Raw genomic sequence first — 12,928 nt, 5'->3', positions numbered from 1 at the left:
CTCAAAAGCTTATATTTATATCAGCACGTTTCATGGATTAGTTGTAAACTAGAAAGTTGTAAAAATTTGGAAATTGACACAGTCATTGCAAGTTTTATACGGAGTGTTATAAAAATTATTCCAAGACAATAAACTCAACGAAAGATGCTTCTTTTGTTCGTATGTATAGCATCATCATTCTTTAGCTTTTACTTTCAAGCAATTCTTGATAACAATGATAACTGAAATTAAATTCTAAATATAAACAAAAGTGAGGACAACTGAACTAACAGGTACATATCAGAAAATCTCGTCGTTTGATTAAATATATCAACCTCACAGTTATCCAAGGTATTATTTTTGCTATTTTTTTTATCTCTCTAAGCGTTTTATCTCCCGCCCTAGAAGTTTGTATGTAATTATTTAACTTATTTGTAAATACATGCAATATAAATATTTGCAATTTGAGAATATATTTTGTTGATGTAATTTGCATTCTAATGCATAATATTCATTTTTTAAAAGCTGTTTTAGTTTTTCGATATTAACCCTTTGTGGCTTAGTGGCACGGTTGAACCACCTTTAAACAAATTTTGAATTATTATGACTGGAGATGTAGATGTAGAAAAGGGCCTGGCCGGGTAAGATGGTGAAAAGTGCCCCCAACTGAATTGAAATTCCACATAGGTCACTTTTTAGCACATATAGAGGAACTCACTTTCTGAAATTTTTAGCCCCCTAGGTGGTCACGTGACCCCCTAGAGCCTAATTAGGCTTTTTAGGTTTTTATTTTTTATCTCAGCCGCGTCAAGAGCTAGCCAAAAACTTTACTTAAAATAGTTGTAAGTTTCAAAAAGATCTATATGAAACAATTTTTTTTTAAATTTTTTGGCGGGAAATTCGAATTTTTAGAACAATTTTAAACTTTTAAATAACTCTGAAAAAAAAATAAGACACTCGTTTTTACGAAAATCAATTATAATGTGTATTTGTACACAATCTTTCGCCCTGAATTTTTTCAGATTTCTAAAATTGGTGAAACGTATCTTTAAAAATAAATAACCGCATTTTTTCGGTTTTTTTTTTCGTTTTTTGATACAATTTTATACATATTTTTCAAAAAAGGTAACACCGTCAGTAGAATAGGTAAAAAAATGCAAAATAATTGGGGTTTGTTTAATAAAATTTTTTTGTAACGGCATCCATTTTCAAGATACAGGGCGTTGAAGAAAACAAAACTTTACACATTTTTTACGATTTTGCCGAAACTACTGGCAACATTGCAATAAAATTTGGTAGGTTTTAAGAGGTGGTTATTATGCATTTTTTGACATACAATTAAGAATTTTATATTCATCATTGGCGCGCATACGGGTAATGGTCTGAACTTTTTAAAGAAAAAAAGATGGTACGCCACTGACATATTTCAAATTAACAATCATTTTTGAATTCCTCGTTCTATTTGTGACAAAAAATTTATCCTCCCATTTTTTCATACCACGCGCCGTTTTGTTGCAAAAAATAAAATATCTTAACGCTTCCAAAGTATTCGAATTAATTTTTATAATGGATGTACGAGTTTATGTTTGTAGATGTAGAAACTATATACTAGAAGCAGAGAACAATAACCACACTAGAAGTTCGAACGCTTTGTAAGGGTTAAGATCTTTTATTTTTTGAATAAAAATGGCGCGTCGTATGAAAAAATAAGAAGATAGATTTTTTGTCACAAATTGAACGAGGAATTCAAAAACGATTGTTAATTTAAAATATGTCAGTGGCGTACTATCTTTATTCTTTAAAAAGTTCAGACCATTACCCCTATGCGCGCCAATGATGAATATCAAATCCTTAATTGTATGTCAAAACATGCAGAATAACTACCTCTTAAAACTCGCCAAGTTTTATTACAATGTTGCCAGTAGTTTCAGCAAAATCGTAAAAAATGTGTAAAATTTTGTTTTCTTCAACGCCCTGTATCTTGAAAATGGATGGCGTTACAAAAAAATTTTATAAAACAAACTCCAATTATTTTTCAGTTTTTTACCTATTCTAGTGACGGTGTTAACTTTTTTGAAAAATATGTATAAAATTGTATCAAAAAACGAAAAAAAAAAACCGAAAAAATGCGGTTTTTAATTTTTAAAGGTACGTTTCACCAATTTTAAACATGTGAAAAAATTCAGGGTGAAAGGTTGTGCAAAAATGCACGTTATAGTCCGTTCGCTAAACTCAGACTCAACTGGCTAGTGATTTAAGCTAGTAATTTTGCCAATTTGATAAAATTGCCAAAAAAATAATTACTAAATAGTTAATAATTAATAAATATGTAGTAATTTTGCAAATTTTGTCAAAATTGGCAAAAAACAAAAAAGTTACGCACTAAAATCTTTAGCCATTTGCGTCTGAGTTTACCATTTGCGAACCGACTATATAATTGATTTTCGTAAAAATGAGTGCCTTAGTTTTTTTTTCAGAGTTATTTAAAAGTTTAAAATTGTTCTAAAAATTCGAATTTCTCGCCAAAAAATTTTAAAAAAAATTTCTCATATAGATCTTTTTAAAACTTACAACTTTTTTAAATAAAGTTTTTGGCTAACTCTTGATACGGCTGAGATAAAAAATAAAAACATAAAAAGCCTAATTAGGCTCTAGGGGGTCACGTGACCACCTAGGGGGCTAAAAATTTCAGAAAGTGAGTTCCTCTATATGTGCTAAAAAGTGGCATATATGGAATTTAAATCGAGTTGGGGCAGTTTTCACCATCTTACCCGGCTAGGCCCTTTGTGATTTTCATTATTTAAAAACGCCTGGAGTAAAGTGATCAACTATGTCAGTATGAAAAACGATAGGATTAATATTAACTTACTGTTTTAAGTTAGCTTGTTATATTTAATGTTTATTAAAAACTTTTAATACACAATGTGTTTAATTGGGCGGGGGCCCCGCATCCCAACTGGAACCAGGGCCCGCGGATCTATCAGTACGCTACTGCACTTCAGATGTAGGAACAGTCTTCAGAGTGAAGACCTGGATAGCTACAGATCTGAAAAGACTCGAAATGGAGAAGAAATTTTAAGAATAAATAAAGAGGAGGCTGACAGAGTAGTAGATGAAGAGAGTATACTAGTGTTTTCAGCATTATAATTTAGGGATTAAGTTGCGTTTGTGCAATTATCTGTGATGCGACTGGTCTGTTTATACAGGAATCATTGCATCTTGTCTGTAGACAGAAATATTCGTTGATTTTTATTTTCAAAAGAGATTATATTTTGAAGTTGGTAGATACTATATATGTTACTCTGCGGAAAGAAAGGATCCTCAATGATTTGGTTGATATAATAACATATTGTCTACATTTATCATTCTCTTTGCCTTATCCTTATGCGGGGTCGGCTTCCCTAATTACATTTCTCCACACAATTCTATCTTGGGTCATATCAATGTTAATCCCTTTTACCAACATGTCCTGCCTTATCGTCTCCCCCCAGGACTTCTTTAGTCTTCCTCTCCTACTCCTTCCAGGAATCTGCACTTTAGCTATTCTTCGTATTGGATGATTAACGTCTCGACGTTGAATATGACCAAACCATCTTAACCTATGCTCTCTTATTTTGGCATCAATTGATGCCACACCTAGACTTCCCCTAATATACTCATTTCTAATTTTATCCTTCTTTGTCACTCCACAAACCTTTTTCCTCCAGAGCTTGCCTCCACTGTTTCAGTTTTTGTTCTAAGTCTCTTTCACTATTTCCTACTAACACGACATCATCAGCATACATTAAGCACCATGGAATGTTACCCTGTAGTTTCGCTGTTATCTAGTCCAAAACTAATGAGAATAAATACGGACTAAGCACAGAGCCTTGGTGCAATCCTACTTTCACTGAAATTTATCAGTCTCTCCCACACCTGTCCTAACACCTAACACTATTCGTTACTCCCTCATACATATCCCTCACAATCTTTACATATTCACCAGAGACTCCTTTCTTATTGAAGGCCCACCACAGAATCTCTCGATGAACTCTATCATATGCTTTCTCAAGATCAATGAATACCATATTAGCGTTTGTTTCTTTACTCCTGTATGTTTCCATCAACTGCCTTATAATGAAAATTGCATCTGTTGTTGATCTGCCCTGAATAAAGCCAAATTGATTCTCGGATATTTCGGTCTCTTCACGTATCCGTCTATCAATTACTCTTTCCCATATTTTCATGGTGTGGCTAAGCAGTTTTATTGCCCTGTAGTTTGTACATTGTTGTATATCTCCCTTGTTTTTGTAAACAGGTACCAGTATACTGCTTCTCCTTTCGTCTGGCATTTGTCCAACTTCCATAATTCTATTAAATAGACCTGCTAGCCACCTTGTTCCTGTCTCTCCCAATGCTCTCCATACTTCTCCATGAATATCATCTGGTCCTACCGCTTTTCGTTTCTTTGTTAGTCTACATTATAATATATAAATAACATAAACATATACAGTATGTCCCTGTACTGTAAGTTGTATCCATATGGAAAACTTTTTTATTGTTAATTCCAGGAAAAAAAGTTATTCTTCTTAAAAAGCTCTGCATGGTGTAAAACCTAAGATTCAATCATCAGATATTAAATTTTATGAATATTATACGAGATATGTCAAAAAGTTTGAATGTCACTCAAGAGTAAAGTAGCTTTATTTTTCACAATATTGAAAATTGCTATTATGAAAAGTTGTTTGGAATTAAAAACTATATTCTAATATGCAATAACGTCCTTGTAATTGAAAAATTTTTTTTGAAAAATTATGGATAACATAACATTAATTTCTGTTATTTCAATTCTGATAACTCTTTTATTATTAATTTTACGAAAAAAAGTGATTCTTAATAAAATGTTCTGCATTGTCTAAAACCTAAAATACAACCATATTATATCAAATTTTATCAATTTTATACGAGGTATGTCAAAAAAGATAAATTTAGATCAATAGTAAAGTACCTTTATAGTTCAGAATATTTCAATTAGAAGAATGTAATTACATACTGAAACATAGTTTTTAACTCTAAATACTTTTCATAATAACAATTTTCGATATTGTGAAAAATAAAGGTATTTTACTCATGAGCGAAATTTATATTTTTTGACATACCTCGTATAAAATTGAGAAAATTTGACATAAGATGGTTGTATTTTAGGATTTAGACCATGAAGAAAGTTTTATTAAGAATAACTTTTTATCGTAAAATTAATATAAAACAGTTATCAGAATGGAAATAACTGAAAAAATGTTAGTTATCCATAATTTTTCAAAAAAAAAATTCAATTAGAAGGATGTAATTGTATATTACAATATAGTTTTTAATTCCAAACAACTTTTCATAATAGCAATTTTCAATATTGTGAAAAATAAAGCTGTTTTACTCTTGAGTGAAATTCAAACTTTTTGGCATACCTCGTATAATATTCATAAAATTGGATATTTGATGGTTGAATCTTAGGTTTTGGACCGTGCAGAGCTTTTTATGAAGAATAACTTTTTTTCGTAAAATTATTAATAAAAAAGTTTTCCATATCGATACAACTTACAGGGACATATTGTATATATAAATAACATATAATATAAACATATTGTCTACATTATAATATATAAATATAGTTTAAATTCTCTTATTTTATAATAAAAATAATATCCATTCTCCATTCTTTGTAGACTTGTCTTTTCTTAAACCTATGATATATGTATTTCTCTTATATACAGGGTGAGGCAGATAAAGGGCGTATTAGAAATATCTTGAGAACTAAAGCTAAGAGAATCTTGTAAATTGGAATACAGGGGTTTTGAGGTATGAACTATTCAATGAAAATATTTTCTTCTCTTTGCTACTTCCGGTTATACCGGAAGTTGATTGTAACTTCGTTTTTTTAAATGGGACAACCTGTATATTTTTACATTTTTGGATTCTCCTCGATTTCTTCTTTCTTAAAATATAAGGTTTTGTAATATTATACAGGGTAGGTTAAAAGATAATTACGTTTTCTTATTAATTTCGTAGCAATATTAACACCCTGTAGGATTGTATTAGATTGGCATAATAAACTCTATTAATGTTCAAATGATTTTTAATATAGTCCACTATTGTTAAGAGTTATTGGTATAGTTAAATTTTTCATTTTAGTATACAGGGTTGGTCGATACTCGGAATGAGTATTTTCTGAGTTTTCTTAAATGGAACACCCTGTATTTTAGTATTGTAATGAGATACTATTTTATGGTACTTTTTAATTTCTTAAGCATTCCCTATACCTAACTTCTTTAATTTGTGAGTTATTGGTGATTCAAGCCAAACATTAATTGCAACAAAAATAGGTGGAATTGTATTAGGTTGGCCGTGAAAATATTCAGTCACAAATAATTTTTTGGAAATAAATACATATTAATCTATACTGATACTTAAAATTGCCAATAGTGGTTCAGGTTTCAAAATACCATCGAAGTTAAGATTGTTGGTGCGATTAACAATTAAGCACAAACTAAGGCAGTTAGGTATAGGGAATGCTTAAGAAAGTAAAAAGTACCATGAAATATCATTTCATGACAATACTAAAATATAGGGTGTTCTATTTAAGAAAACTCAGAAAATACTCATTCTGAGTTTCGACCCACCCTGTATACTAAAATTAAAAATTTAGCTAAACTAATAATTGTTAACAATAGTAAACTATATAAAAAATCATTTGAACATAAATAGAGTTTATTATATCAAACTACTACAATCCTACAGGGTGTGAATATTGCTACGAAGTTAATAAGAAAACGTAATTATCTTTTAACTGACCCTGTATAATCTTACAAAACCTTATATTTTAAGAAAGAAGAAATCGAGGAGAATCCAAAAATGTAAAAATATACAGGGTGTCCCATTTAAAAAAACGAAGTTATAAGCAACTTCCGGTATAACCGGAAGTACCAAATAGATGAAAATATTTTCATTAAATAGATCAGTCTTCAAAACCCCCTTATTCCAATTTTCATAATTCAGTTGTCTTTAGTTCTTGAGATATTTCTAATAGGCCCTTTATCTGCCTGACCCTATATTTTGATATCTACTTTATAGTTCTTTTAACTTAATTTTAGGCGGATATGGACTTATAGTGTACAGCCTAAGGGAAGACAGATCCTGGAGAATAACTCACAACTATTTCTACTTGGAACCTCTAGCTGGAGAGTTCGATATCTCCGGTCACCGTTTTCAATGGAACGACGGTATATTCAGTGTTGAACTAACTAATGTTAAACCAGATGGAAATAGAGACTTGTATTTCCATTCCATGGCAGGAACGCATATGTATCGAGTGCCTACGAACATTGTAAAGAACCACACTTTAGCTACGAGGTCATACCATGGAGAGGATTTCCAGGTAAATTTAAAAATTCTTCTTTGATGATTTTTTCAAGTTCCTGAACAGATTCAAATACTGCTATAGTTCTTCATTCTTCTTCTTGTAGTCCCTTCTCAGGGGAAATTATATTGAATTTTTTAAGAACTCACGACTTTTTGGAACGACCCAATTATTAATCACAAGAGAAATCCAGGTCCGGATTAACAAAAAAACATAAAGTAATTGTGATCTTAAAACAACATCCTGTACCTGTATATTGAAATTTTCAAAAGGAAACCCCCCGTTAAGATAGGCAAAATGTCCTCACTCTTAGAATTCAATCTTTTTATTTTTTTTGCGTTCTGTGCAATTAAAAAATGAGATAACGCGGATTTTTAGCTCGCCACCCCCTTACCCCTCCCCCCACAGCCAAAAACGTAGATTTTTAGATTTAATTTTTTTTAGTTGGGTTGCAACTAATTTAAAAATTTCAAAAAATTTACACGTGTAGCTGAGGCTTTTGCAAAACATGCCTATTTTTTATGGACCCTTAGGTCGAGTGTACATAACCTCAAATTTTTTTTTAACTTTTTTAAATCCTATAACTTTTTTTTGGAGGGGGCTGTAGGTCCAATTTTTTTTTCATTTTGTGTATTTTATCAAAAGCTATCTCTCTGATTTTTTTCAGATTTTTACGTCAGGTGCGCCATCTTGAAAAATTCGGAAAACTGTTTTTTTAGGGGGTTTTGGGGATTTTCTCCATTTTATAGACTGTAACATAGATCAACTCAAGGTTCTGTTAATAGATTATGTATAATTTGAAATAACTGAGTATATTAGGATATTCAAAAATTGGGCGAAACACTTTTAAACCCCCCAAAAACCATGTTTGTTTAAAATTTTGTAAGGATTTTTGCGGGTCCAATTATATTTTTTGAGGTCGATACAGCCTGAATATTTTTTTTATTTTTTACGTTCTATATGATTTTAAAAAATTAGGACTCACCGCAATTTTAGCCCACTTCCCCTATTCCCCCTCCCCCACAGCCAAAAATGTTAATTTTTCGATTTTATTTTTTTTTTAAGTTGGTTTGCAATTAGATTATAAATGTTGTTCTGAAGCTATTTCTTTGTGGCATTTTTGTAATTAATTATTCTAAATGGGAAATAAGCCACAATTTAACTAAAAAATGATTTTATTTTCCATCTGTAATGCGATAGAGAGAATTCGATAATCTGTGACGCACTGAAAAAATGGTTTGGGACGATCTATATAAATAAGTCACATTAAATTAAATTATTAGAAGATTTTTTTACCAAGCAACATTTTTGTTTAATTTATTAATATTTTGTGTTTTGACAACGACGTCCGTGGTTGACGTCGAAACGTTAATAAAATCATTTTTTAGTTAAATTGTAGCTTATGTCGCATTTAGAATAGTTAGTACCTAATTATTAAATTATAAATTACAAAAAATTCACACGCAGAGCTGAGGCTTTTACAGAACGTCTATTTTTAAGGACCCTAAGGTCGAGTGTACATATTATAACCTAATTTTTTTGTTTTTTAATAGGTATGTATAACTTTTTTTGGCGATGGCTGCTAATTTTTTTTTTGTCTCTTGTGTATTTTACAAACCATCTACGTTTGGCTCCTAATGCAAATAGTCCACGCTGTATGCTTGTCCCGTTAGGTAAATTATTCCGATTAATTTTTTTGCACAAACTTACAAAACAGGTCCTTATAACAAATCCACAAGGTGCCAATGCCAGGCAGTACCGCGGTCGGAAAATTGTTAAAACATTTTTTTAAACAAATTCAAAAAATCAATTTTTTCACTTCGGACAAATTTGTTTTAGATTCTCTAGATCAAGCTGAGTAAAAAAGGTATCTTATGATTTTTCTATAAAATTGACTGTTGTCGAGTTACATGCAATTTCAAATTTGAAAAACGCGAAAATGGCCATTTTCAAGGCTTAATAACTCGATTAAAAATTATTATTATGAAAGTCATAAAGTGACCAACTCAAAGTTTAAAGCCCCCTGCAATAGCCTAAAGAAATTTTTGTCATTATTTTATTACTAACTATTATTTTTAATAATTAAAAATGAGCGCTAAGCATGTATTGAAGCGGCCGTCCGCGAGAGAGAGAGAGAGAGAGAGAGAGAGAGAGAGAGAGAGAGAGAGAGAGAGAGAGAGAGATGTACAATATTCATTGGACGTTTTAAAAAAAATTTCGATTGGAAGTCAAAAATACGTTTAAAAAAAAATAAAAAAGGAATTTTGAGGTTATATGTATTGTACACTCGAACTACACGGGTCTATAAATAATAGATATGTTTTGTAGACGCCTCATAAAATTTTTAAATTAATTGCAACTTTAAACAAAAAAAAATAGAAAAATTGACGTTTTGTGGGGGCAGGGGGGGTGGTGTGCTAAAAATGCGATTAGTCTTATTTTTTATTCACATATAACGTAAAAAAATGAAAAAAAATATTCAGGCTGTATCGATCTCAAAAAATAATATCATTAAGCCCGCAAAAACCCTTACATAATTTAAAAAAGCATGGTTTTTGGGGGGTTTAAAGGTATTTTGCCCAATTTTTGATAATCCTAAAATACTCATTTATTTCAAATTATACATAATCTATTAACAAAACCTTGAGTTGATCTATGTTGCAGTCTATAAAATGGAGAAAATCCCCAAAACCCCCTAAAAACAGTTTTCCGAATTTTTCAAGATGGCGCACCTGACGGAAAAATCTGAAAAAAATCAGAGAGATAGCTTTTGATAAAATACACAAAATGCAAAAAAATTGGACCCGCAGCCCCCTCCAAAAAAAAGTTATAGGTTTTAAAAAGTTTAAAAAAAAATTTGAGGTTATGTACACTCGACCTAAGGATCTATAAAAAATAGACATGTTTTGCAAAGCCTCAGCTACACGTGTGAATTTTTTGAAATTTTTAAATCAATTGCAACCCAACTAAAAAAAATTATATCTAAAAATCTACGTTTTTAGCTGTGGGGGGAGGGGTAAGGGGGGGTGGCGAGCGAAAAATCCGCGTTATCTCATTTTTTGATTGCACAGAACGTAAAAAAATTTAAAAAATTGAATTCTGAGAGTGAGGGCATTTTGCCTATCTTAACGGGGGGTACCCTTTGTTTGCACATTTAAAAAGACCACAAAAATCTGAGTTTATCGGTTTGCTTGAATTTTTTGTGAAGGAAATTTAATGACTTAAATTTTGAAATTAAATATATTGATACTTTTAAGAACACTGCAATTAAAAAGCAGATTTTTAAAGCACTTTTAACAATAAATTATGAAAGTTATTAAATAAATACCCATTTTAAAAATAATATCAATACTTATTTACGACATTAGAATGACCCCCTTACAAATCACAACGAAAATCCAGGTCCGGATTAACAAAACAATATAAAATAATTGTAACCTTGAAAGAACACCCTGTATATTGAAATTTTCAAAATCCGTTTGCACATAGGTATGAAAAGAGCACAAAAAACTAAGTTTAATCGTTCGCTTCAATTTTTTGGCCAGACAATTTAATGAATTTAATTTTGAAACTATGTCGAAATTTTTAAGAACTCTGGGAACTCATAATAAAAATTTCGATATAATTTCAAAAGTAATGGCATTAAATTGTCTACACAAAAAATTAGAGCGGGACATTAAACTTAGTTTTTAGTGCTCTCTCCAGGTGTGTAAACGTATTTTAAAAATTTCAATATACAGGGTGTTTTTTTAAGGTCAAAATTACTTTGTATTTTGTTGTTAATACGGACCTGGATTTTTCTTGTGATTAGTAAGTGAGTCGTTCTAACGCAGTAAATAATAACTGTTTATTTTTAAAATCAGTATTTATTCATTAACTTGAATGATTTATTATTAAAAGTGCTTTAAAAACCTGCTTATTAATTTCAGGGTTCTTAAAAATTTGAATATATTTAATTTCAAAATTAAACTTAATAAATTTTTGCACAAAAAATCAAAGTGAACCGATAAACTCAGATTTTTGTGGTCTTTTCAAATGTGCAAACAAATTTTAAAAACGTCAATATACAGGGTGTTGTTTCAAGGTCACAATTACTTTATGTTTTTTTGTTAATCCGGACCTGGATTTTTCTTGTGATTAATAATTGGGTCTTTTCAATGTGGTAAATAAGTTCATTGATAAATAAATTCCTTCTAAAATAAGTATTTAGTCAATAACTTTAATAATTTATAATTATAAGTTAATAAAAGCTGCTTTTTAATGTTGATTTCTTAAGATTCAATATAACTTCAAAATTAAACTCAAAAAATTATCTGGCCGAAAAATCGAAGCGAACCATTAGACTTAGTTTTTTGGGCTCTTTTCAAATATGCAAAGAGATTTTCAAAATTTCAATATACAGGGTGTTGTTTTAAGGTCAAAATTACTTAATAATTTTTTGTTAATCCGAACCTGGATTTTTCTTGTGATTAGTATGTCGGTCGTTTGGGTTTTGAATAAGGTTCTAAAGTTATGGCTTTGGAAAGAAATGAGCAAAATCGATAAAACACCTTGTAACTTGGATATAAAAGTCGGTAGGACAAAAAAATATAGTATATCTACAACCGACTCGGTGACCTCTATTCACCATTAAAGTATTTCCGTTTTCCAATGAAACACCCTGTATATTTAAGTATTTATATAAACTAACAGCATTTTATTTTTAGAATCTTGGAGATCGTGGAGCTGGATCTCAGACCTCTTCCGCAGACATCCATAAACCCAGCGGTATTATGTTCCTAGGTCTAGTCAACCAAAACGCCCTAGGTTGTTGGAACACCAAAAAACCCTTGAGTACGATTTCTGTAGTACAAAAAGATGACGCCAAGATGATCTATCCTTGTGATGTAAAAGTAAGCAACGACAAAGTCTATGTCTTGACTAACGCCATGCCAGAGTTTTTGTACGGAGCTCTGAACTATGACCAAATTAACTTTAGAATCTGGTCTAACACCATAAGCAAGGCAGTAGCAGGAACTCAATGTGCGAGCGGAGACAGTGCATCCATTACATATGCTGGTCCTGCCAACTATGCCCAAGGTGGATCATACGGAGGAAATAAGCAAAGAGGACCATACAAGGGATATTAGTGGATTTATTTATATTTAGCAATATATGACTGTACTTTTATAATTGTTTGTACTTTTTAGATGAAAAAGAAAAAAATAAAATAAACATAAGGACATAATGTCTTGTACAGTGCTAGTTTATTTATCAGTTAAAAAGACGCTCGTTCGATAAGGAACTATGGTGTGAGTATCACCGAGACGCAAGCCTCCATATCGTGCCCACTGCTCATCTAAAGGTTGATCGGACACACCAGCGTATTCTAGTCTAAGTAGCAGATTCTTCTTCTTGATGTGCCTATCCGTGATGAATGTTGGCGATCATCATGGCAATCTTTATCTTACCTGTAGCAGACCGGAAAGTACAACAAAAATGCTACAGACTTTTGTAAACAGGCCCTTAAGAAAGATCCTAATACTGGCCTAATAAAATAGCGAATGAAGAACTATGGAA

General features: G+C 31.1%; 1 protein-coding gene across 1 annotated transcript in view; it reads left to right on the top strand.

Annotated features, from left to right (window-relative positions):
* LOC126888798 (L-dopachrome tautomerase yellow-f2-like) overlaps positions 1–12,605 on the top strand; it is a 45,616-nt gene extending 33,011 nt beyond the window's left edge. The window contains exons 4-5 of the mRNA XM_050657175.1: positions 7,104–7,387; positions 12,076–12,605. Of these exons, the coding sequence (XP_050513132.1) occupies positions 7,104–7,387; positions 12,076–12,498 (707 nt within the window). The 3' untranslated portion in view covers positions 12,499–12,605. The remainder of the gene's footprint in view (positions 1–7,103; positions 7,388–12,075) is intronic.
* Positions 12,606–12,928: the final 323 nt, after the last annotated feature.

The sequence above is a fragment of the Diabrotica virgifera genome, chromosome 7 (assembly GCF_917563875.1).
Source record: "Diabrotica virgifera virgifera chromosome 7, PGI_DIABVI_V3a".
NCBI classification, from domain to species: domain Eukaryota; kingdom Metazoa; phylum Arthropoda; class Insecta; order Coleoptera; family Chrysomelidae; genus Diabrotica; species Diabrotica virgifera.
This window is presented reverse-complemented; position numbering and strand designations above follow the sequence as displayed.